At 57.8% G+C, this 25,778-nt stretch overlaps 1 protein-coding gene across 1 annotated transcript; it reads left to right on the forward strand.

Annotated features, from left to right (window-relative positions):
- Window positions 1-659: 659 nt before the first annotated feature.
- Window positions 660-24,964, forward strand: CELSR3 (cadherin EGF LAG seven-pass G-type receptor 3). Its single transcript, XM_015875381.2, has 35 exons — window positions 660-3,729; window positions 7,425-8,057; window positions 8,853-9,075; window positions 9,199-9,314; window positions 9,526-9,614; window positions 9,828-9,985; window positions 10,153-10,316; window positions 10,473-10,598; window positions 10,791-10,960; window positions 11,058-11,243; window positions 11,344-11,454; window positions 11,641-11,809; window positions 12,060-12,201; window positions 12,386-12,506; window positions 12,808-12,991; window positions 13,081-13,182; window positions 15,209-15,303; window positions 15,518-15,727; window positions 15,846-16,029; window positions 16,299-16,448; window positions 16,520-16,697; window positions 16,961-17,128; window positions 17,444-17,570; window positions 17,724-17,930; window positions 18,031-18,205; window positions 18,505-18,617; window positions 18,914-18,993; window positions 19,594-19,720; window positions 20,185-20,298; window positions 20,441-20,577; window positions 20,664-20,770; window positions 21,090-21,263; window positions 21,399-21,599; window positions 21,762-22,839; window positions 23,109-24,964. Exons 1-35 carry the CDS (start codon window positions 660-662, stop codon window positions 23,134-23,136), a joined length of 9,417 nt encoding a protein of 3,138 aa, XP_015730867.2. The 3' UTR covers window positions 23,137-24,964.
- The last annotated feature ends 814 nt before the right edge of the window (window positions 24,965-25,778 follow it).

Here is a 25,778-nt window from a genome sequence, read left to right on the forward strand (position 1 = left end):
ACTGAGGCAGTGGCTGCAGGCTGGGAGCAGGGCTGGACCTGCACCTCTGCTTTGGTGTGTGCAGTGATTCCATTGCACCTACTTGTATGGCTTCATCATGGAAGCAGAGAATGGCTGAGGTTGGAGGGGATCTTTTAGATCAACCTCCTGCCATGGGCTGGTTGCCCCCCACCAGCTCAGGCTGCACAGAGCCCTGTCAGTGACTTTGAGCACCTCCATTGATGGGGCATCGCAGCAATGTGCAGCCGTCCCAGTGCCTCACTGCCCCTCTGAGATCCGCTCCGAGCACCCTGGCCGTGCTCCTCATCCTCCCCGAGCCGCCAGCCGGGCAATTAGCACCAGCAGACCGGACAGCTCTCAGCCCTTTTAAAGCGCGTGCTCTGCCGGGGCTCCATGACGGCACACGCTGCGGTGCGTTGCGGTGCGGCAGCCCGGGATGCCGTCCCGCCCCGTCCCGCAGCATCGCCCCGTCCCGTCCCGTTGCGGGCAGCCCCGCAGCGCCGCTCCACCTCCCCAAGATGGCGGCGGGGCGGGGCGGCCATGTTGGGCTGCGGGAGGAGCCGCCGCCCCCGGCATCGGCGTCGCGTTGCGGGGCGGGGGGCGGTGCCGAGCTGAGCGCCGTGCGGCCGGGCCGGGCCGGGCGGCGGCCGCCGAGCAGCATGGCGGCGGAGCAGCGGCCCCCGAGCAGCCGCCGAGCCCGGCGGGGGTCGCCGCTGTTGGCGCTGCTGCCGCTGCTGCTGCTGCCTTTGTTCCCCCCCGGGCTGGGGGTCGCCGCTCCGCCGGGCCGGGGGCCGCCGCTCCCCGGGTTCCGCTGTCCCGCCGCCGCTCCGCACTGGGGGCCGCCCGCCTTCCCCCCGGGGCCGCCCGCTGCTCATCGCCGCCGCTCCCCGCCGCGCTGCTCGCCCCGCAACGCGACGCCGGCACCGCGGAGGGGGCGTCGGGCGGCCCCCAACCGGCACCCGCTGTTCCCGCAGTACAACTACCAGGCGGAGGTGGCCGAGAACCAGCCCGCGGGCACGGCCGTGGTGGCGGTGGCGGCGCAGGACCCCGACGGGGGCGAGGCGGGGCGGCTGGTGTACTCCATGGACGCGCTGATGAACAGCCGCTCGCTGGAGCTCTTCAGCATCGACCCTCACGCCGGGATCATCACCACCACCCAAACGCTGGACCGCGAGAGCATGGAGCTGCACTACTTCCGAGTGACGGCCGCCGACCACGGGGCGCCCCGGCTGTCCGCCACCACCATGGTGGCCATCACCGTGGCCGACCGCAACGACCACGACCCAGTGTTCGAGCAGCCCGAGTACCGGGAGAGCATCCGCGAGAACGTGGAGGTGGGTTACCCCATCCTGCAGCTGCGCGCCACCGACGTCGACTCGCCGCCCAACGCCAACATCCGCTACCGCTTCGTCAACGAGAGGGCAGCCCACGCCGTCTTCGAGATCGACCCGCGCTCGGGGCTCATCACCACCAGCGGGCCGGTGGACAGGGAGAAGATGGAGAGGTACTCCTTGGTGGTGGAAGCCAACGATCAGGGCAGGGAGCCGGGGCCTCGCTCTGCCACCGTCAAGGTGTACATCACGGTGCTCGATGAGAACGACAACACGCCGCAGTTCAGCGAGAAGCGCTACATTGTGCAGGTGAGGGAGGACATACGGCCACACACCGAAATCCTGCGCGTCACCGCCACCGATCTGGACAAGGACAACAACGCGCTCGTCCACTACAACATCATCAGTGGGAACAGCCGGGGACAGTTCTCTATCGACAGCGTCACTGGGGAGATCCAGGTGGTGGCCCCGCTGGATTTTGAGGTGGAACGTGAGTATGCCCTGAGGATCCGGGCACAGGACGGCGGCCGGCCACCGCTCTCCAACAACACCGGCATGGCCAGCATCCAGGTGGTGGACGTCAATGACAATGCCCCCATCTTTGTCAGCACTCCGTTCCAGGCCACGGTGCTGGAGAATGTTCCTCTTGGCCATTCTGTCATCCACATCCAGGCTGTGGATGCGGACTATGGTGAGAATGCACGTCTGGAGTACAAGCTGACCGGGGTCTCGGCCAACACACCCTTTGTGGTCAACAGTGCCACGGGGTGGATCACAGTCAGTGGGCCCTTGGACCGGGAGTTGGTAGAGCACTACTTTTTTGGGGTGGAGGCTCGCGATCATGGCTCTCCATCATTATCTGCCTCTGCCAGCGTCACCATCACAGTCATGGATGTCAACGACAACCGCCCAGAGTTCACCCAGAAGGAGTATTTTATTCGCCTGAATGAGGATGCAGCTGTGGGCAGCAGTGTCCTCACCCTGACTGCTGTGGACAGGGACGTGAACAGTGTCATCACCTACCAGATCACCAGCGGCAACACCCGGAACCGCTTTGCTATCAGCACGCAGGGTGGAGTGGGGATCATCACTCTGTCCCTGCCACTGGACTACAAGCAGGAGCGGCGCTACGTGCTCACGGTGACGGCCTCCGACCGCACGCTGCGTGACAACTGTCATGTGCACATCAACATCACAGATGCCAACACACATAGGCCGGTATTCCAGAGCGCACACTACTCTGTGAGCATCAATGAGGACCGGCCCGTGGGCAGCACTGTGGTGGTGATCAGTGCCACAGATGACGACGTGGGGGAAAACGCTCGCATCACGTACTACCTAGAAGACAACGTCCCTCAGTTCCGCATTGATCCAGACTCTGGGGCCATCACTCTCCAGGCAGAACTGGATTATGAGGACCAGGTCACCTACACGTTGGCTATCACAGCCAAAGACAACGGGATCCCCCAGAAAGCAGACACTACCTACGTTGAAATCATGGTGAATGATGTTAATGATAACGCGCCTCAGTTTGTCAGCCCTCATTACCAGGGCGTAATCTCTGAGGATGCACCTCCTTTCACCAGTGTGCTCCAGATCTCTGCCACCGACCGGGATGCCCACACCAATGGGAGAGTGCAGTACACCTTCCAGAACGGGGAGGATGGGGATGGAGACTTCACCATAGAGCCCACATCGGGCATCATTCGCACTGTCCGCAGGCTGGACCGGGAGAATGTCCCAGTCTATGAGCTGACTGCGTATGCTGTGGACAGGGGCATCCCTGCTCAGCGTACTCCTGTCCATATCCAAGTGACCATTCAGGATGTGAATGACAATGCCCCTGTCTTTCCAGCTGAAGAGTTTGAGGTCTTGGTAAAGGAGAACAGCATTGTAGGCTCTGTCGTGGCTCAAATCACAGCCATTGACCCAGATGAGGGACCCAATGCCCAGATCATGTACCAGATAGTGGAGGGCAACATCCCCGAGGTCTTCCAGCTGGACATCTTCTCTGGGGAGCTCACGGCCCTGATGGACCTGGATTATGAGGCCAAACCAGAGTATGTGATTGTGGTGCAGGCCACCTCGGCCCCTTTGGTCAGCAGAGCTACGGTACACATCAAACTCATTGACCAGAATGACAACAGCCCTGTTCTCAAGAACTTTCAGATCCTATTCAATAATTACGTGTCCAATAAATCCAGTACCTTTCCCTCTGGAGTCATAGGGAAGGTCCCAGCATATGATCCAGATGTGTCCGACCGCCTCTTCTACACCTTTGAACGGGGAAATGAACTGCACTTGTTGATTGTAAATCAGTCTAGCGGGGAGCTGAGGCTGAGCCGTAAGCTGGACAACAACCGTCCACTCGTGGCTTCCATGCTGGTGACTGTCACAGGTAGGTGTGAAAACCTTTAAATGCATGATTTGGGATGTTACCCCCTGGGGGGCATTGCGCGATTAGGGATCCCCCTTTGCATGGCAGCCCATTGTGAATCTGTGGGGGCTGGAACCGGCGACAAGGTTTGGATGGGGAGTTACTTCAAATCGGGAAGTGCTGAAGGGTCTGGGAGTCATGGAAAGGGTTGCATGCTGCAGGAGGAGCATTTTGCAAAGGGGCTGAGATCACTGGTGGTGTGAAAGAACAAAGCATCGTTACTCAGCTGTGAGGATCTCATGTAGCTGCCAGCGAGACACCTTTGGAGATGCTGTCACCAGTGAAGCAGGGATGTATGCTGGGGTGCTGGCCATGCAAACAGTGTGTTCCTGGGGTGGCCAAGCTGGCCACTCTGCTCTGAGCCCCAAGTGAGTTCTTCTCGCCAGGAGTGGATGCCTTTTGTAGCTGCACTGGAGAGGGATGGGCTGGACTGCTGGAGGGTACCATTAAGCAAACAATTCAGGTCTGGGTTCTGGCTGTGGCATCTGTCGATGGCTGTGGCTTCTAAATTTTAGGGTCTCTGTTCTGAAGTCAACTTTGCATTGCATATAATGGCTGTAAGGGACTTTGGAGGGAGGTGCTGGTGGTAGCTCCCTGGAGTGGTTAGGGGAAGCATAACGGTCACCTCCAGCCAGGAGGGGATGGAGCAGGGATGAACCTAGGGCTTGTCTGAGTTGAGGCAGTGTCTGTGTGTGGAGCTGCCTGAGCTTTGCCGGCACCACATGCCTTTCTTTGCTTGTGGATGCATCGTCTGAAATGGAGGCATCCATCCGTCCAGTGCTGAATCAAGGAGCAGCTCTGGGGAAGGGGGGGGGGGGGCTCCCAAACACTGAATCACAGAGCGCGCCTGAGAACTGTGCTTTAAATTGCAATTCTCTGACTACCAGCTGACACCTTTCCCACCCCGTCTCTATCCAGCTCATTCAGCAGGAGGAAACATTCTTTCAAAAGATGGAGTGATGGCTCTAGCAGATCTGTTCAGGGCATGGCCAGCTCCAGCCATCAGTGGAATTACTCTCTTTGGGGACTAATTGTAGCTGCAGGGTTGGCTGGCCCCACACACACACCCATGCTGGTTGCTGGAGGTGGGGGCTGGTATTGACCTTTTCAGCTTCTTTCCCAGTGTGTTCCTGCAAGCCCTGCCTCCTTGCACACTTAACCCCTCACAAAGGCAGGAGAAAATCACATTGCAAAGTCCTGCGCTGAGCTGCCTGGCAGCGAGAGGGCCCCTGCAATTAGTGTGTCGTCATCTTCTAGCAGGATGGGAGAATAGAAGAGGTGTGCTGGCGGAGGGGAGGATGGAGGGGGAAGAGCCGTGCAGTGGGGGGGGGGGTGGGACAGCGAGGCAGTGGGAAGCAGGCCTTTGTTGGCTCTGGCAGAGCTGCGGAGAGCTGGCTTGTTTCCCTTCTTCATTGTTCAGCCTCCCAGCGACAGCCCTGTCTGCCCCCGTGCCGTAGCCATGCAGCTCCAGGGCTGCATTGTCTGCCCCAGCCCAGCTCGTTCCTGTTGAGGGAAGGCAACAAGAGCACGTAGCTGGGTTCCACTGCGTTTGGGGGCTCACAGGGACAACGCGGCCGCCGCAAACCAGCGCCTTTCTGAGAGGACCCACCGGTTCAGCACCACGGACAGCTCCTCACCGCCACGTGGGCACCTGTGAGCGCTAGAAATGGCTGCTGCCCCGCTCTGCTGTCATCCCTGTGTGTGAGCAGCCCGGCGTTCTTTTCAAGTCAGGCACGAGTCCCAGGGCTGCATTTCCCTTTTGCAACTTGTATTGCCTCTCTCCTAAGGAGCCCTGTCTCAGGAGCCTCCTTCCCTCCTCGGTCTCTCACAGCTGGAGGAGCTGACCACGACTTGTGGGAAATGTGGGTTTCCGTTCCTGGTTAGGGAGTGGGTTTGGTGTCTTCTTGGTTATTATGCTTCAGTCCCTGTCTTTACTGGTGCTGGGAGAATGATATTCATAGTGCTGTGTCGGGAATTAGGATTTACTTCTGAGAGAGAGTTCTGCAAAAGCCCTTTAGGAAGTGGTAAGGGATACACATGCCCTCCTCCCCATCATTGCCCTCCCCTCCTCCCTGTATGGGGGGGTGGGTTGTGGCTCCTCAGCTGCTGATATAATGGCACTGCCATCCTCTGTGATGGTCACTGGGGCTGTTGTGTTTGTTCTGCTGGCCTTAGGGAAGGTCCCTTATGTCCTCTTCTCTTCTTGCCTGCATAGAAGTTCAGCCCTGTGATGCCAAGTGAGGCTTGGCCATGCCACGCTGATGGCAATCAGACATGGTATTGGGGCTCACACAGTGGCATCCAGTGGCATCTGGCCTGTAGGACTGGAGGAGTGATTGAAGGCCTCAGTGCTCCCTGTTGGTGACGGGATCCCAAAGGCCCTGGGGTGGGTGCTGCACAGGAGGCTTGGGAGCAGTGATGGGGACAGGAGGGATGGGGTCTCACCCTGGCTGTGCTGCTTTTGAAGCTGGTAGGTGTCACTCCAGGAAGGGCAGCTGTGCTGACCTGGCACTGCTCAGCACTGGGGTCAGAGCCTCAGGCCTTTCTCCTTGCCCTGCAGGCATGTTTTGGGGTACCTCTTGCTGCTGCATGAATATTCACCAGGCACCAGCTCTCCAGCCACAGGATTTAATCAGGAAGGCTGAACATCCGTGATTAAAATACCTCCCATGGGGGTCAGTGCCTCCAGCCAGCTTTGGGTTTTCTTTTGGTAGCTTTCTTTTTTTTCCTTTTTCTTTTCATTCCCCTTTTATTTACAGAGGGTCATTCTTTCAGCCATCTGCTTTCCCTTGCATGGAGCCAACAAGGAGGTAGTCTTGGGTGTGGGGTGGGGACTGAACCTTATAGAAAGTGTCCCTGCTGAGAAATGCTGGTTCAAATTGTGTCTCAGGGTGGTGATGATGAAGAGCAGTTTCCAAAGAAACACTGGGTTTGGAGCTTGGTGAATGTGGAGTGTGAGATGGAGTCATGGGTGATCACCCCGCGCTGCTGATGTGTGGGGCTGATGGTGTTGGGGTGATGTGAATGGCCTGGGAGATGGGTTGATGCATTTTGCCTGGTTGATGGGCTGCCTGGTACGCCTCACGAGATGTTTCTGGGGCCACAAAGGAGGGCACATTGCACTGCCTTGGAAGGTGGTTCATATGGTGTGAGGCCCTGAGGGATGGGGAGATGGTTTCCAAGGAAAATAAAGATGAAAGAGAATTAAACAAACAGGAGATGGACCCAGAGAAGAAGGGATGTGGAGCAGATGGTGAGAAAGGGGAAGCAGGGAGACCTGCACAAAAGCCTTGGAGGCCCTGGAGGAGAGAGGAAAGTGATGGCAGGAAGAGAGTGTGGGTAAGGGCAGCACAGAGGGGGGCAGTGGGGGAGTGAAGCACCCCGGGTGCTGGCACTGGCTCCAGTGTTTGTCCAACCTCCTGCTGGGGCTGCCTTCTGCCTGCTGCTCAGCAGCATCCTTGTTGAGAGCTCAGTTGGCTGCCCGGATCCAGGATGGGGAGGGAACCTGGCAGTTGTCTCAGAGGATGGGCAGGTGGCACCCAGATAACTCCTTGGGCTACAGCTTCAAGGTTTCTTAACCAAGAATTCAGGCCTTTGGGGTCCACACTGAGCCGGGAGGGGGGAGACCTGCAGCACATCTCTGTTCTGTCCTTCAGACGGCGTCCACAGCGTTACGGCTGTCTGCACCCTGCGCGTCACCATCATCACGGACGACATGCTCACCAACAGCATCACGGTGCGCCTGGAGAACATGTCTCAGGAGCGCTTCCTCTCCCCTCTGCTGGCCACCTTCCTGGAAGGGGTGGCAACAGTGCTCTCCACCACCAAGGACGGCATCTTCGTCTTCAACATCCAGAACGACACGGATGTGGGTGGCACGGTGCTCAACGTCAGCTTCTCGGCTCTGGCGCCGCGGGGTGGGCACTACTTCAGCTCGGAGGAGCTGCAGGAGCAGCTGTACATGAAGCGCATGGCATTGACGGGAGCCTCCATGCTGGAGGTGCTGCCCTTTGACGACAACGTCTGCCTGCGGGAGCCCTGTGAGAACTACATGAAGTGTGTCTCCGTCCTCAAGTTTGACAGCTCTGCGCCCTTCATCGCCTCCCCATCCACTCTGTTCCGCCCCATCCATCCCATCACTGGCCTGCGGTGCCGCTGCCCGCCTGGCTTCACTGGTGACTACTGTGAGACCGAGATCGACCTGTGCTACTCCAACCCCTGCCTGCACGGAGGGACCTGCACGCGCAAGGAGGGCGGCTACACCTGTGTGTGCCGCCAGCACTTCAGCGGTGAGTGCCGGCCAGGGCTCTCCAACTGTCCCCCTCCCGTGGTTTTAAGCCAGTGCCACACTAACACCATGGGAAGCTGTTGCCTCAACCTCCCCACTGAGTGTGGACAGGGAGGCCCTGCTGTCCCACAGGGCAAGATCCAGTCCTGGACCTTGGGACTACCCCCCAGTGTCTTGCAGCCACCGTAGGCCACACCAGTCCATGGAGACCTCTGCCCAGCCACTGTCAGCATGGGGTGAGAGAAGGTGGCCTGTGGCTACAGGGTAGGCAGGGGAGCGCGGCAGCAGATGGTTGCCTCAGAGCTGCTCGGCTCCTGGTGAGATAAGCGGAGTCAGTGGTAATTAACCCCTGGCATTTGAAGCGTGAACAGCCATTAGCAGAGGGGTTAATGAGCTCATTTCACTGTCACTTCATGCTGTCTCTGCGTCCTCCTTGTGTGTGAGCAAGCAATGGGAACTGGGTCTGGGGTGTAGGACTGAGCAATTGGTTACTGCTGTGCTGTGAGATCAGCCTCACCAGGGCCTTTGGGTGAGCAGAGCTGGCCAAAGAGAAACCAGGTAAACCTGGTGTGCTGGCGCTGAGGTGAGCTGTGGGCACTGAGGAAGTGGGGAGGATTTCCCAGCTCTTCATTGGAGCTGGGCAAGGTTCAAGGTGGTCAGTGTCCTCACCCAGATGGGTTCCTCTCTGTTTGGCCCACTTGGCAGCACCAACGTGCGGCACTAGGGGGCTCCTGGTACCATGGGTGAGGAGCAGCTGAGGGCACATGTCCCAGACTCCCCATTCTCTTTCCCACAGGTGAGAACTGTGAGGTGGACAGCCGCTCGGGGCGCTGCCAGCCTGGCGTGTGCCGCAATGGGGGCACCTGCACCAACGGTGCTGATGGGGGTTTCCGCTGCCAGTGCCCAGCAGGAGGCTTCGAGACGCCGTTCTGCGAGCTGTCCACGCGCTCCTTCCCACCACGCTCCTTTGTCATGTTCCGGGGCCTGCGCCAGCGCTTCCACCTCACCCTCTCCCTATCGTGAGTTCTTCTCCCCCTCTGCTGTTGGCCCTCTGGACCTCATGTTCTCTCCCCCATCCCCATGCTGGGTGCTGCTGCACGCTCCCTGCACGCACCCATTGTTCCCCCTGATTCCCTGCCCAGGTTCAGCACAGTGGAACCCGGTGGCCTCCTGCTGTACAACGGGCGCCTGAATGAGCGGCACGACTTCTTGGCGGTGGAGATCATCCAGGGGCAGGTCCAGCTGAAGTACTCCACAGGTAGGCTTGGCCCTACCTGCTGTGGGATTTGGGCCACGAGAGCTGCAATGAGGAGGGTTCCTGCTACTGTCAGTCACCTTGAGCTTTACCTCCTGCCTGGCCAGGGGGTGATTTGGAGATTAGGACCCTCTTGGTTGGGTGTTGATTGTCCTATTGATCACATTACTACTGTATATCCGGCTTCCTGCAGAATTTATCCCTGTCCCTGCAGGGGAGTCCAGCACAGTGGTGAGCCCGTACCTGCCTGGGGGTGTGAGCGATGGGCAGTGGCACAGGGTGCAGCTCCGCTACTACAACAAGGTATTGTGCCCTGCTGTGCGCCGGGTCTGTGTCCCCACGAGGCCATCTGTACCCACCTCACACCACTTGCTGTGCTCAGTGTGGTGTCTCTTCTCTCTCCTGTGCCCAGTGCAGGGGTGCCAGGCTCCCTGCCCTTCTCTGGCTGTAGGGTGAGCTGTGGGGTGTTTGGATCTGGGGGGACACGTGCTGCTGACACCGTGTCTTTGCTTTCAGCCCAAGGTCAGCGCCCTGGGAGTGGTTCAGGGCCCCTCCAAGGACAAGGTGGCCATCCTGACAGTGGACGAATGCGACGCCTCTGTGGCCCTGCAGTTTGGCAGTGAGATTGGGAACTACTCGTGTGCTGCAGAAGGAGTGCAGACGAGCTCCAAGAAGTGAGTTCCTCACTGGGGTGCTGCTGCGGTGGGGAGAGAAGCAGGGTGCCTGTGTCCCCAGTGGAGCCTGTTCTTCACACCAGGGATAGCTTGACTCCAGGTGTCACCTCTGGATGTCAGCTTCCCAGCCTGGCCAGCTAGAAGTCACGGGGCTTCTCTCCTCGCAGGTCCTTGGACCTCACGGGTCCTTTGCTCCTTGGAGGAGTCCCCAACCTGCCAGAAAACTTCCCTGTTTCTCACCGGGACTTTGTGGGATGCATGAGAGACCTGTACATTGACAACAAACGCATCGACCTGGCCTCCTACATTGCCAACAATGGAACCACTGCAGGTACCAGTGCCTCTGCCCGCCCCTGCCCTGGGAGCTGCCCCAGAACTCCCTGCACCAGCAGCGGGGAAGGGCTGAGTGCCAGCAGTGCCTGCCATGTGGGCAGGAGAGCGGTGACAGGTGGGTTGAAGCTGATGTGTGTGATTTGGGTATCTTCAGGCTGCCACGCCAAGCACAGCTTCTGCGACTCCAACCCCTGTAAGAACGGCGGCACCTGCTCGGTCAGCTGGGGGACCTATTCCTGCCTCTGTCCTGTGGGCTTCGGGGGCAAGGACTGCCGCCATGGTGAGTGAGCTGCTGGGTGTGCTGGGGGATGCACACAGCGCAGTAAGGTGGGGTACAGGTGAGATGAGCTGGCTCTGTCATCCCTGCATCTGCTGCTCTAGAATCACCAGTGCCTGGAGTTGCATGAGGAAAAACCCAGGGTAAAAATGGGTGGTCCCCATCCCTTCTCCTCATCTCTGCTTTCCTTTCCAGCCATGCACCATGCCCACTATTTCCAGGGCAACAGTGTCCTGAGCTGGGACTTCAAGGCAGACATGAAGATCTCAGTGCCGTGGTATTTAGGGCTGGCGTTTCGGACCCGACAGATGGACGGGGTGCTTCTGCAGGCCCACGCTGGCCAGTACACCACCCTGCTGTGCCAAGTAGGGCCACTCAGAGTGCTCAGGGAGGGTTGGTTGAAGGCAGCTGGAGTGGGTCAGGACCTTGCTCACTGCTGCCATTGCTGTCCTCTCTCTGCAGCTGTCTGGAGGCCTGCTCTCCTTCATGGTGAGCCGGGGCTCAGGGCGCAGCACCAGCCTCGTGCTGGACCAGCTGCAGCTGAATGATGGGCGATGGCACGACCTCCAGCTGGAGCTGCGGGATGTCCGCAGCGGGAGGGACTTGCGCTACGTTATCACCATCATGCTGGATTTTGGGCTCTACCAGGTGTGTGCTGCATGAGACGCTGGCTCTGGGGTAGGAACTGTGGGGGAAGCTTTGCATGTGATGGCACTTGCACCATGTCACCCCTCTGTACATTCTGCAGGACACAGTGGTTGTTGGAAATGAATTGCATGGCCTGAAGGTGAAACACCTGCACGTGGGGGGAGTCCTGGGCTCTGGCGAGGTGCAGAATGGGCTGAGGGGCTGCATACAGGTGAGTCCAATGCTTTGAGCCTTCCTTATCCAGGGGATCTGTTGTGGAGAGAGGTGGAAACATGGGCTGGCAGCTATTGCCAGTGTCTGACCTGCTGGGGATGCACTCCCCCTGAGCTTATATGGGCTGGACAGACTGAAGTGTTATGTGTTTTTTCTTCCCTTCAATTTAACCCCTGTGTTTCAGGGTGTGCGACTGGGTGACAGCGTCACTGGGACTGTGCTGCCAAAGCCCAGCCATGCCCTGCGGGTGGAGGCTGGCTGCAGCGTGCCCAGCCCTTGCGACTCCAGCCCCTGCCCAGCCAATAGCATCTGCAAGGATGAGTGGCAGAGCTATTCCTGTGTCTGCCAGCCAGGTAGGGCACGCAGCACTCTGCCACCCCATTGCTCTTCTCACTTAGAGTGTGAAGACTTCTCTGCCCTGTGACTCCCACAGCCTGCCCTTTCTTTGGGCTAGTTGTCTGCCTAGAAATCCCTGCCAGACCTGCATTAGCTTTGGTGGAGGGCAGAATCCCTCCTGAGTCTCCCCAGATCCACTCTGGGGTGCTCTGACCTCTCCTGAGGAAAGGTGCTTTCTTCACCTGGTGCTCTCTATCCACACCTCAGGGTACTACGGAGGGGAATGTGTGGATGCGTGTCATCTCAACCCCTGCAAGAACAAGTCGGTGTGTCGCCGCAAGCCAGGCTCACCTCTGGGCTACGTGTGTGAGTGCGGAGAGAACTTTTTTGGGCAGTACTGCGAGCACAGGTGAGATGTGTGGCACACAGCAGGGCCACAGCCTCCAGTGCCTGGCTCTGTGCTGCTCTCCCATCCCAGCTGAGTGACACCTTGCTGCCATCCTGCTCCTTTAAGCTGCTGAGCAGCTGGGCTGGTAGCAGGATAAGGCCCAGGAGATTGGGTTGCTGTAACAGTGGAGGTGTTTCTCTCCTAGGATGGACCAGCAGTGTCCAAAGGGCTGGTGGGGTAACCCATCCTGCGGGCCATGCAACTGTGATGTGAGCAAGGGCTTTGACCCCGACTGCAATAAAACCAACGGGCAGTGCCACTGCAAGGTGAGGAGCCATGGCTCACCCGCATCCCTCTTTATCCTTGGTGCTGTTTCTTGTCCACTCCTCAGGGCTGACAGCCGCTAAGGTGCTGCTTTCTGTGCCTGTTCCTTGCTCACCTTCTATCTGCAGCCTTCCTGGCCCAGCAACTTGACAGCAGGGTGCTAGCAGACAGGGATCTCTGTGATGAGTTCCTGATGAGCACCCAGAGAAGAGAGCAAGGCCCTTTTTAGCTCCCACTCACACAGCTCCCTGAGCACCTGCTGTCCCCACGGGCTGCCTGATGACCATCCCCATCTCCCTGCAGGACTTCCACTACCGTCCCAAAGGCAGCGACACCTGCCTGCCTTGTGACTGCTACCCCGTGGGCTCCTCCTCACGCTCTTGTGACAAGGAGACTGGCCGGTGCCACTGCAAGCCTGGAGTCATCGGCCGCCAGTGCAACAGCTGTGACAGCCCCTTCGCCGAGGTGACACCCAGTGGCTGCAAGGGTGAGTGGGGAGGTGCCATGGCACCAGCATCACGGGGCTTGGTTTGAGCTGCCCACTGTGAGTGGTCCTTGGGATGTTTGTCTCTGCAGTGCTCTACAATGGATGTCCCAAAAGCCTGAAAGCAGGCGTGTGGTGGCCTCAGACCAAGTTTGGCTTCTCGGCCGTGGTGCTGTGTCCCAAAGGCTCCTTGGGTGAGTGAGGGGTGCCGTGGGGTTGGGAGAATCTCACTGTTGTGCAGGAGCTGTCGCAGCCCCAGCAAGGTCACCCTAAGCTGTCTCAGTCCCATTTAGCTGGTCTGGAGGGCTGGGAGGTAGAAAATGGAAAAGGAAGCACCAAACTGAGGGTGAGGTACAGGGCTGGGAGCCCCTGTAGGGTTGGTGCTGTCACCCAGCCTCCATCCCCAGCTTCTCTCTGTCAGCTCTCAGTTTCAGCCATGCTGGGGTTGGGCCTGACACTACAGCAGGGCACATGTGGCACCTGGTGCTGCGCAGCTGGGCCCCTTCTGAATGCTGCATGGGGAGCAGGCTGAGGCTTGGTGAGTGCCTTGGGTGCAAGTCACAGCCCCGCTTGGAGAAGGCGGTTCTGGGTGATGGCAGAGGTGTGAGCAGGGTGTGTGGGACTGCAGGGCAGTGCGAGCCCCAGGGGACGATACAAACCCTGTCCTTCTCCAGCCGTTCGCCCCGGGAAGAGGCAGGTTCGGCTCCTAACTGTTGTCGCTTCTCTCCCTGGTTCTCTCGCCATCCGTGCTCAGGTTTGAGGGGTGCAGGTAAGGTTGTTCCCTCCTCCTCCCTTCCCCGCTGTAAGGGCTGCACCACATGGTTTTCCTTCCCCGCTTCCTGCCTGGCACCCTGCACACCCCTGCGCTTTTCCTGCTGCTTCTGGAGCTGCTGAGTGTCTCCTCAACGCTTTGCCTGGCCTCACCACTCCTACGCATTGCTTCCCTGCTCCCAGTGCACTAACAACTGAGCTGGCTGCAGCTGCATGCAGTCCCTGCTACCCACTGTCCTGCAGCATGGGCTCTGGGTGGCACGGAAGGTTGCTGTGCTCTGCTCCCTGGCTGGGACACGTGCTGGCTGTCCTGGCAGGCACTTGATTGCTCAGGCTGGGAGAGGAAGGAACTGCTGTGGGCCAGAAGGAGGGAGATGCTTGGTGTGAGAGAGCAAGGGCTGAACTGATGCACAAGCTCAGCACAAGGTCCTGCTATCTGGATGGCAGGCAAGGTGCAGGCACCCCAGGGTCAGATCATGCCCAGGTCTACAGCTGAGCCAGGCTACAGATACCAGCACTGTCCTGTTCTGTGCTGGAGGGAAGGCCAGCAGCACAGGTGTTGCTTTGTTCTCTTCGCTCCCAGCTGCAGTGGCATTGGTCTCTGTGCTTATGCAGCTTGGGAGAGGGTGTTTGGGTTGGATAGCTGGGAGCTGAGGATAGTGATGAGCACTGGGCCTTGGGGTCTGCTGCAGGCTTCCTCAACCCTCCCTGGGCATGCTGCTGCCTTCTTCCCACCATGGGCCTGAGTGAGCTCCCCTGCCCTAGTGCTTTCCCCAGGAGGGTCTTGGGTACTGGGATCACCCCACTTCCTCTGTCTAATATCATGCATGGTGATGCTCCTGGTGTGAGTGGTACTTAACAGCTGATCCCTTGTCACTTTTGGTATCTCTGCTGCTGTCCAGCAGTGCTGGGGCCCCAGCCGGGGATTGGTACCCAGTGCTGGCTGCTGTACCCTCTGGGAGTGCACCACCATCTCCAGGGCAAGTTCACCTGCTGTTGCACTCCTTCTACACACATAGAAGGGCCTCAGCAGACATTGCAGGCTGCCAGCCAGGGAAAGCCTGGAGCCACCCGGGCTTCTGTAGGCTGGAATCAATTGTGCCCTAAGGACGGAGGCACAGCTCACCAAAAACTGGGGGCTTCCCCAGCTGGAGCCTTACCAGGTCACTCCCCCTTGCATTGCTGTGTGATGGTGTCTGGTGCTATGCAGGCTGTATGAGCCGTACTTAGAACCAAGCTCATGGCAACAGCTCACAGAGGAGATGCAGACCAAAGGTGGAACAGCTGCAGTGATGCATGGCAGGAGGATGGCTCTGGGATGCTCCAGGCCCTCCCTGTTGCTTACCACTGCTGTTCTTCGGGAGTAACTGGTGCAGAGTTCTGCTGGGGGTTGCAGCTGGGGAGCTACATGTCCTGCACCCTCTGATTTGCTCTTCCTCCTGGTTTCAGGTGCAGCTGTCAGACACTGCGATGAGGAGAAGGGCTGGCTGGAGCCAGATCTCTTCAACTGTACTTCACCTGCCTTCAAGGAACTCTCCATGCTGGTAATCCCCCACCTTGGTTCTGCAGCCCTGATGGGGCAGGAGCTGGAGGAACTAGAGCTCACAACCAGGAGCTCAGCTCCCTATGGTTCTTAGTGTAGGAGAGGGCCTTGCAGTGGGACTTGCAGCACCCCACACCCCGGTCCTTTGGAGCTGTGATGCCCTCCAGGGAGGAACATGCTGATGAGTTAATCCTCTCTGTTCTTCCCTCTGGCAGCTGGAGGGCTTGGAGAGGAATGAGACTGAGCTCAACACGATTGAAGCCAAGAAGTTGGCCCATCGTCTCCGGGCTGTGACAGATCACATGGACCACTACTTTGGTAACGATGTGCACATCACCTACCGCCTGCTGTCCCGCCTCATGGCGTTTGAAAGCCAGCAGCATGGCTTTGGCCTGACAGCCACGCAGGATGCCCACTTCAATGAGGTGAGAAACTACCACGCTTGTGCAGCAAACTGGGTAGAGGGCACAGTGCTAGCAGCCCATGAGTGGTCAGACTGCGTCCCAAGGGCTCACCCTGTGCTCTGCTGTCTCTCCCATGCAGAACCTGTTGCGTGCAGGCAGCTCTGTGCTGGCACCTGAGAACCGGGAGCACTGGGCCATGCTGCCACACAGTGAGCATGGCAGCGCCAGCCTGATGGAGCAGCTGCGGGACTACTCGGGCACACTGGCCAGCAACATGAAACTCACCTACCTCAACCCTGTTGGTGTCGTCACCCCCAACATCAGTGAGTAGGAGCCAGCTGGTAGTAGGGCCTAGTGGGGTTGTGCAGAGCATGCTTCAATCGCCCTGTCCCGGAGGGGTAAACCCCTACAACAGGGCAAGGGTCTGGACTGGGGAGGAGCGCTGTGGATGCTTGAATCTCACATCATGCCCAAACATAGGAGACCTTTCCCTGTGGCTCCTGCAATCCTTTTGCCTTCATCACCCACCTGGAGTGTGTGCTGTCCAGATGGCTGCCTTAGAGCTGCCTCTCACTCCCTCATTCTTCCTCAGTGCTGAGCATTGACCGCATGGAGAACCACTCACACATCCGCCGGCGCTATCCTCGCTACCACAGCAGCCTCTTCCGTGGCCAGCCTGCCTGGGACCCTCACACCCACGTTGTGCTGCCGCTGTCCGTTCTGAGCCCCCCAAAAGCTGAAGGTGAGCATCATTTGAGGAATGCTGCCTGCTGGCCTTGCATGTTCTTACCATCCCCTTCTGTGCCTCGGCAGTGCCCACGGTAGAGCCCACGGTGGCTGGGGGTGAAGGAAACTACACAGTGGAGAGCTCCTCTGCAAGGCAGGCACTGCCAGAGCCTGAGCCTGCTCTCACTGTCATCATCCTCATCATGTACCGCACACTGGGGGGGCTGCTTCCTGCACGCTACCAGGTGGATCGTCGCAGTGTCAGGTATGTCCTCCACTTCACCCTCCATAAGCAATGGTCAGCCACAGTGTCTGTGCAATAGCCACAGTTTGGTTCCCATCCTGGTGGTCCTACAGTGCTCTGCCTGTTCCCTGCCGCAGCATTGCTATGCTCCATGTTTCCTGACCCTTTAGTGTGGGTTGGGCAGAACTGTTCCTTCCGAGATGTCAACACGGCACCTTGGGACACCCCAGGGGGGGCTGCAGCCCCCAAGCACGGTGGTGGTAGAGCTTTGTTGCTCCTTGCAGGCTCCCCAAGAATCCTGTGATGAACTCCCCCATTGTGAGTGTGTCTGTGTTCAGAAATCATACCTTCCTGCGGGGGCCCCTGGACACCCCTCTCGTGCTGGAATTTCGCCTGCTGGAGACGGCCAACAGAAGCAAACCTCTCTGTGTCCAGTGGAACCACTCCAGCCCGTGAGTTGAACATAGCTAGGACCAGTTCTGCCCCACAAGCTGCTTGCTCTGAGCTGCTTTCCACAGACAGCTCCTAGCTCCCATGGTCTCCTGGGCTCTGAATGGACAGCACTTAGATGTAGGGGTTTTTACCCTCTTGCAGGGGATTAATTCCTGCTGGGAGGGCACAATGGAGTCCCATCAGGGCTCTGGTTCTGCTGTTTCAGCCATGAGAGTGCTGGTAGAAAAGCCTTGCCAATGGGCTGTCTGCAGTTCCCTCCACATACAACACACTGTTTTCTCCCCTGAATTCTGTCTGCTTTTTGATGGCCACAGGACCAACCCATCAGGCTTCTGGACAGCCAGGGACTGTGATCTTGTGTACCGAAACACCACGCACGTCCACTGCCAGTGCTCCCAGTTTGGCACCTTTGGGGTTTTGATGGACAGCTCACACCGAGAGGTAACCTCAGCCTGCAGGGCTGTGGGCAGTAGGGGGGTGTTGTTAGCCACCAGGATATGCAGCAACAGATTGTATGGGGCACAAAGGGAGTTTGAGAGCTTCGTGTGTCTCCCTGTAACACTGCCTTTTGCTTTTGTTTCTCTGCTGCTGCAGCAACTAGAAGGTGACCTGGAGACGCTGGCAATTGTCACCTACTCCTTGGTGTCTCTCTCCCTTGTGGCCCTGCTGCTGACCTTCTCCTTTCTGACCTGCCTCAAAGGCCTCAAGTCCAACACACGAGGCATTCACTCCAACATATCGGTCACCCTCTTCTTCTCTGAGCTCTTGTTCCTCTTGGGCATCAACCGCACTGAAAACCAGGTCTGTAGGCTGCATACTATGGAGATTTGGGGAGAGGTGTGGCTGGTGCAGTTAATGTTGGCATGGCAGGACCATCTCTGAATGGCTTTTGTCTCCCCAGTTTGTGTGTACAGTGATTGCCATCCTCCTGCACTACTTCTACATGAGTACCTTTGCGTGGATGTTCGTGGAGCAGCTCCACATCTACCGGATGCTGACTGAAGCCCGCAATGTCAACTTCGGTGCCATGCGTTTCTACTATGCCATCGGCTGGGGAGTGCCTGCCATCATCACTGGTAAGAGCTGCTTGTCCCATGCCAAAAACACAAGTTCTCAGCAGCGTCCTGAGCCCCTGGTGTCACCCTGGTGGGGTGTGAGACCACAGCCAGCCACTTGGGTTGTTCATGTGGTCCTAGAAGAGGGTGTGCAGGTGGTGAGGGGAGGGGAGCCATGTTGTCCAGCTGAAAACATGCGTCACAGGCTGTTGTCTTGTCTTTTGAGGACAACTGACCCCTCAGTGTGTGTCTGTATGGCTCCCTCAGTAGGCATGGAGCAACTGCTAGGTCTGGAGCTGTGCTCTCCCTTCTTTCCGCAGGGCTGGCTGTTGGCCTGGATCCTGAGGGCTACGGGAACCCTGACTTCTGCTGGATTTCCGTTCATGATAAGCTGGTCTGGAGTTTTGCAGGCCCCATTACTGTCGTCATTGTGGTAAAACCCTGTCCTGTTTCACCTACAGCCTCCCTTCTCTGCACCACAGGCACTCACCCCTTCCCTGGCTGCCCACTGCCTGCCCCCTTTTCTGTACTCCTCCCTCTGTTAGAGCCCCTTTCTGTCCCTGCTGGCACCAGCCAAACCTGGGGGAGGCCAGGGCTTGGGTGTGAAAGGGCAAGGAGGGGAGCTTCATATGGGCCTGGTGGACCTGGAATCTGCTTACGCTCTGCACTGGGGATATCAGGTCAGAGCCAGCCCTTGGCATGGCTTCTAATCAGTGCCAACGCTTTCAGATGAATGGGGTGATGTTCCTGCTTGTGGCCAAGATGTCCTGTTCCCCAGGCCAAAAGGAGACTAAGAAGAAATCGGTTCTGTGAGTATTAGTGGCCAAATTCCCAGCAGAGCTCCTGTGGCTCTTAGTTTTCAGCATTTTCAATGATCGTTCCTCCCTCTTCCACCATTGCGGAGTGCCATTCAGTGCATCAGTGTCAGCCTTGCAGCCGCTCTCCTCTCCCACCTGGTGGCTGTGTTAACTGTTCCTGAAATTACCTATCTCCATGCTGCCCTGCCAGCCTGTCCCTCTTCCCCACCTGCCCTCACAGCCATCTCTCACATCTACTCATGTTGGCTCTCAGCACCTGCTGCTTCTCTTAAATGCTCCTTCTGAAACCGTTCCCCACTCGCCCTCCTCCCAGAGCTTGGCTCAGCTCCTCCCTGTGGCTCCAAATGATCCATGTCATTTGGGCCCTGTGTTTGCCACGTGTGCTCCAGAAGGGAAGGGGCTGCAGTCAGAACTGAGCAGCACTGCTGTGCTGAGGTGTTCCTGCAGCACTGCAGTGGGGCAGAATGGAGGGCTGGGCAGGAGGAGACCTTCCCCTCTGGATCTCTGTCTGCAAGCACTAAACTGTAGATTAACAACATGTGCTAACCTGTGTGTGTGTGTATGTGCCTGTCTGTCTCTCTCTCCCTCCAGCATGACGTTACGGAGCTCCTTTGTTCTGCTTCTAGTTATTAGCGCTACCTGGCTCTTTGGCCTCTTGGCTGTCAACAACAGTGTCCTGGCTTTCCACTACCTCTACACTGTCCTCTGCAGCCTCCAGGTAATTGCCCAGCCTCCACCAGGACAGGCTCATGGGGCAAAAGTGCTTTCTGTGCCCCCATAACCGGCCTGAGAATTGCGGGGGGACTTTGCAGAGACTGTGAGCACCTTCAACAGGGGTGCAAGGGATGTGGAGCACCCAGGTACTGACCCTACTGGCTGCTCCAGGCCCTGTGTGTTGCAGCTGGGGAGAAGGTTGGCACCTGGCTTCCCCAAGGCTCCTTGCTGAAGATACTAATGCAGCTAATGGTGCTGCAGGGGACCCTGACAGCCACTCCTCCAGCATTGCTTGCCTCAGGGGACACCTTGGCTCCTCCTTCCTCTCTCATGACCACTGGCCTGGGGGGCTTGTGCTTATGCTAATAGCCCTCGGCTTCCATCCCCTCCTGTTTCTGCAGCAGAGTGCCAACCTGCTGTGAGGGGCTCTCCCTGCAGCTGTCATACTCACGGCTTCTCTCCCTGCAGGGCCTGGCTGTGCTGGTCCTCTTCTGTGTGCTGAATGAGGAGGTACAGGAGGCCTGGAAGCTGGCCTGCCTTGGCAAGAAGGGGCAGAACGAGGAGGCTGCTCGGAGTACGCAGGTTGGTGAGCACCTGGAGAGCTGGGGACTAGCTGCTTGTTGGGAGATGAGAGGATATCCCATCTTTACCGAGATGTGGGAGGGAAGGTCTTTCCTGTGCTGCACCTCATTATGAGTCCGTGCCTCTCTCCCTGCTTCACCAGTGCCCCAATACCTACAACAACACAGCGCTGTTTGAGGAGAGCGGGCTCATCCGTATCACCCTGGGGGCTTCCACCATCTCATCAGTGAGCAGCGTGCGCTCTGCCCGCACACACTCCAGCCAGAGGGGATACCACAGGTAGGCAGCGGCGCAAGGTGCCAGGAGCACCCAGGCAGAGCTGAGGGTTTGTGCCAGTGTCACCACTTGGACCCTGTATCTTTCAGAGACAACATGACGGCACGTCAGGGCTCAGCTCTGGATCACAGCCTGCTGGGTCATGCTGGCCCCACGGACATCGACGTGGCTATGTTCCACCGTGATGCTGGGGGAGGTAAGCACGTGGGTTAGGGTCTAACTCAGCTGAAGGTATTCCAAATTAGCTCTGTCTTAAATCATTCCCTGTGTAGGCTGTGACTGTATGGCTGTGTCCTCCCACTAGTGTTTGACTGAGACTCCCAAATAGGCTGCGAATAAGAGTCAGCAGCTTTGTCACTTAGCAGAGCCTCCTCCTGGACAGATGGGAATGGCATAACTAGTCTCCAGGGAGCTGAAAACGAAGCGGGCACGAATTATCCTTCCCATTTGCACTAATAAGCCTCACCCACTCTCTTTCCAAATATCACCCCAACACACGCCATGCCCATATACAGACCAGGACTCGGACTCAGACAGTGACCTATCTCTGGATGAGGAACGCAGCCTCTCCATCCCATCATCAGAAAGTGAGGAGAATGTGCGCCTGCGAGGCCGCTTCCCACGCCAGTTCAAGCGTGCAGCGCACAGTGAGCGTCTGCTCACCAACCCCACAAACACTGCTCCCAAAGGCAAGTTCCGTGGGCTTTGGCAGGGGTCTGCTGTACCTTGGGGTGGCATGGGGGAAAGGCTGTGCCTTGCCATGGCTTTGTTACCCCTCACAGAAGAATTCTCTCCCTCTTCTCCGGCGGTGTGTCCTTCACCAGATGTGGATGGTAATGACCTTATGTCATACTGGCCGGCTTTGGGTGAGTGTGAAGTTCACCCCTGCTCCCTGCAGAAGTGGGGCTCTGAGCGGAAACTGGGGTTTGACATCAACAAGGACGCAGCCAACAACAATCAGCCAGACCTGGCCTTGACAAGCGGAGATGAGAACTCCCTCACCCAGACCCAACGGCAGAGAAAAGGTAACAGCCTGAGGGCAGCCTGGCCTGTCCCTGGTGTTTGTGGCTCTAAAGGCTCAGCATTGCATCTATTTTGTTATGTCCTTGGGGAGGTTTATCTCCCACAGCTCATATGCTCTTTTCACTGCTCTGCAAAGATGTGACTTTTCTTTCTGTCCGACGTAGGGATTTTGAAGAACCGCCTCCAGTATCCTCCAGCTCTGCAGGGCTTGCCGTCCGTCGGCAGGATGACCAATGAGCTGACCTGGTACAAGACCTCCACACTGGGTCACAGGGCTGTCCCCGCTGCCTCCTATGGCAGGATCTACTCTGGGGCAGGCAGCCTCTCACAGCCAGCCAGCCGGTACTCGTCTCGAGAACAGCTCGACATGCTGATGAGGAGACAGATGTCCCGGGAGCAGCTGAGCAGGAACAACTCAGGAGAGTGTTTGGAAACAGTGCCCAGCCGGCACGGGTCCAGGGAGGAGCTGGACACTATCCCCAGCAGGCATGGGTCTACTGAACACCTAGAGAATCTCCCCAGCAGACATGGGTCGAGAGAAAACTTGGATCTACTTGTTCCTAGGCCCAGTCAAAGAGGTCATGGGAACACGCTGCCTCGGAGGCAGGGCTCCAGAGACCACCTTGAAACTTTACCCTGCAGATTTGGGTCAAGAGAGCAGCTAGACTGTGGGCTGGTAAGAGAGGTCTCAAGAGAGTGGCTAAATACATTGCCAAGTAGGCAAGGATCCAGAGACCGCATAGACAGATTGCCAAGTCGAGATACTTCTCGAGAACAATTGGATTTGCTTTCTAGAAGACAACTTTCAAGGGACCAGCTAGCGTCATCTAGACAAACTTCAAGAGAGCAGCTGGACTTTCTCTCCAGAAAATCTAATTCCAGAGAGCCTCTGGGTACTGTGCCTAGCAGGCAGCCTTCGCAGGAGAATCTGGGGAGTCTCTCTAGGAGACAGCTCTCTAGGGAAAGCCTGGAACCGCTCTCTAGGAGGCAGCCTTCTAGAGAGAACCTGGAGACCATCCCCAGCAGACATCCTTCCACTGAACAGTTAGACATCCTATCTTCCATTCTTGCTTCTTTTAACACCTCTGTCCTGTCCTCGGTGCAATCTTCCAGCACTCCTTCAGGCCCTCAGACCACTGCCAACCCTTCTGCCATGCAGACCTCGACACCCTCTGCAATGTGCCCCTCAACGCCCCACTCCAGTACCTCTCACAGCATTTCGGAGCTGTCGCCAGACTCAGAGTAAGTGCATCCCTTCCTCGGCCATGTCTTGGGCACTGTCCATCTGCCTGGCTTCTTCCCTCAGGGGTTCATCTTGGAGGGGAGGGCCACATATCCCACTGGCACTGCTGCTATCCATCCCTGTTCCGTTCCCTCTTTCCTCTTCCCTGAACTCGGGGACTTGGAGACAGTAGCTTGGGTTTCTATCTTTATCTAGCATAGCCGGGAGGCAGTAGGGAGTGCAGCTGGAGGTGCTGTGTCTTAATGCTGCTTTTCTTTTCTCCGAGAAGAATAATGAGAAACGAAGGCCATTCCTGAGGGGCCGAAGACATCCAGAAGAGAGATAGAAGAGGCAGGGCCGTTTGCCTAGCCAGACACTACCAGCCAAGGTTTGGCATCCCCAGGGGCAGGGGCAGAACTGATGGTGGTCAGAGGCCCAAAAAAACCAACTCTGCCTTCCCTGCCCTCTGGGCTGAGGGGCCGGGACCCAACCACCCACATCCGGAGCCTCTGGGCTCTCTGTCACTCTGCTCCCTTTGCCTGCCCGGTGTGAGAGGTATAGCAGGAGCCTGCTCAGGGGAGAGTCATGTTGAGAGCCCTGGGGCTGAACTCTTCCTTTGCAACCCATTTCTATGTGGGCTGTGTGTGTGTGTGTGTGTGTGTGTGTGTTTGTGTGCGTGGAGCAGGGGCAGGGGGACAGAAATGGAGCCCAGGACATGGGGGTGGAGGAGGGTTTTCTACCTTTTTGTATCTTTGTAATCAGAGAGAAGAGAAATTTCTATGGTTATTTTTGCGGGTGGTCTGTTCCCAGGACCTGGGGTGTCTGTCTGCCAACAGCCCTCCTCTGGCTTCCCTGGGGTGCCAGGGACTACAGGACTGGAGGGACAGTGCTAAGCAGACCTTGTGGCTTTACCAGCTTCACTCAGTCTCCTCCCTGAGGCAGTGAGCGCCCAGCAAGGCCCCCTGCTCCTCACCCCACAGCTCCCCACGTGTCTCAGCAGGGTCCTCCTACTGTCCTGTGTCTTTCAGTGCCCTGCAGCTGTGCTGGCCCTGCAGCTCAGCCTCCTTCAGCCCTCTTTCTGGTCTGGGACTGCTCCTGTCAGTGAGTTGGGGCAAGCGTGAGGGTTTCAGGCACAGAGCTGGGTGTCCCTGGTACTGCTTGGGCAGCTCAGTGGTAGGTTGGGCTGTTTTGGTGCCCTGCAGCCAATGAGTATCTGCAGGAATGAGAGCTCGCTGGTCTTTTGGTCTGGCATTGCCTGCAGAAGTTGTTTCTAGCTGATTCCCTGCAGGCTCTGTGCATGCAGGCCCTGCCAGCAGAGAACCCCTGCTCTGAGCAGCCTGGATTTCAGGAGACAGAGACAAATGGCACTTTGCCCTTTGGAAATTCAGGCTGCTCTGTGCATTTCTCTATTAAGCCGGGGCCCCCACCATCCCCTCACCAGCTGGCTCTCCTCTGTGCCTACACTCGGAGCGGGGCCCCTGGCTTGGGGGGCTGACACAGTCCCCTTGGCCCACCCAGAGAGGCCGTGCCCCTGCTCAGCTGTCCCTGGGTGCCACCATGGCCGTGGTGCTCACTGCCTTACTGCCACCCACCGCCATGCCTCGCAGCCCGGGATGTTTACACAGGGGGATTGATTTGTGCTGCTGTCCCCCAGGGCTCTACCCGGGCAGACCAAGGTCTCGGGTCAGGGAGGGTCTCCACAGGCCCATCTCCCCACTGACATGTTTACACACCCTACGGGACCTCTCGTTTACACGTTTCTCTCCATCTTGGGCAAGGGGACCGCAGCCCAACTAGTGCCAAATGGAGAGCAAGAGACAAGTGCCAAAAAATAGATAAGACATGGTGGAGCTGATGGCATCGGGGTGGCTGTGCCTGTGGTACAGGGCCAGGCAGGGAGCAGGGCAGCCTGCAGGGCTGTGGCTCAGTCCCCTTGTGGTGCTGTTGCCTGGGCTCTGGGAGCACCCTCCTTGGGTTTGGGTTTTATTCCTTTGGGGATTTGGTTTTGGTTGTTGTTTTGGGTCTTTTTGTTCTGTCTCCGTATCCCAATCCTGTGGGCAGGGAGATATCCATGCTCCCTCCCTGGCTGTGTAAAAGTGTATCATGGAAGCGCCAGATTTGGAAATAAAAGACTATAAAATGGCACTGGGCTCTGCTTTCTCTCCTTGCACCCGTGACATGTTGGGAGCTTACCACCATCCCTTGGGCTGGGGGAGGTCTCCAGTCCTGGGTGAAGGGCTTAATGGAAGGGGCTTCAGGGAGGCTTACCCTAGAATGGAGTCAGCTGCTGCAGTGCCCTTGGATCTGGGCTGTAGGGGAATGGCAGTGGCCAGCACTCATGACCACCAGCCTGGGTGAGGCCACAGGGAAGTAGAGCAGGCACTGAGCACAATCATGTTTCCTCCGTCCCTCCCTTTCTTACTGATGAAGGGAAAAGAGCAGGTGAGCAAAGGGCAGTATTGACCCACAGCACTCAGAGCAAGGGTTGCTATCAACCAGCGCTCTCCCTCACATGCATCCTCTTTATCAGGGGCTGAGCCTGAGTCCCAGGCACAGCCATCATTCCCATTACATGGGTCGTACATGCTGGCAGCCCCCAGCGCCTGCCATGCTAATGGACATGGGGACCAGGCTGGCAAGGGAGGGCAGCTGGGAGCAGTTGGGTGGCAGGGCTATGGTCAAGTGGCCCAGTGGCTGTGGGCTGGGAGTGCCAGTGTCAGGCAGGGGCCAACAGCTGGAGTGATAAGCAGGCAGTAAATTGTATCTGTGCTATCAGTTGCTACTAGATGAGGCCTGTGACTGCCTCCTATTTAGTGCCAGGTGAGCAGATAATCAGTGGGGAGACAACAGATGAGCAGGCACTGAGAGCTACTGTGGAGATGCTGCAGAGATTAAGGGGTGTGTAATCGCTGCTGCTGCTGCTGCTGCTGCTGAAAGCCAGATGAGCAGTCTGCATACA

This window comes from Coturnix japonica, chromosome 12, assembly GCF_001577835.2.
Source record: "Coturnix japonica isolate 7356 chromosome 12, Coturnix japonica 2.1, whole genome shotgun sequence".
Lineage (NCBI taxonomy): Eukaryota > Metazoa > Chordata > Aves > Galliformes > Phasianidae > Coturnix > Coturnix japonica.

What these genes read in the sequence shown, in the direction of transcription:
- CELSR3 (XM_015875381.2), top strand. Translation starts at nt 660, where the DNA reads ATGGCGGCGGAGCAGCGGCCCCCGAGCAGCCGCCGAGCCCGGCGGGGG. An exon ending in CCAGCTGAAGTACTCCACAG is followed by an intron (nt 9,315 to 9,525) that starts GTAGGCTTGGCC and finishes CTGTCCCTGCAG; the next exon opens with GGGAGTCCAGCACAGTGGTG. An exon ending in CCATTACTGTCGTCATTGTG is followed by an intron (nt 18,618 to 18,913) that starts GTAAAACCCTGT and finishes CAACGCTTTCAG; the next exon opens with ATGAATGGGGTGATGTTCCT.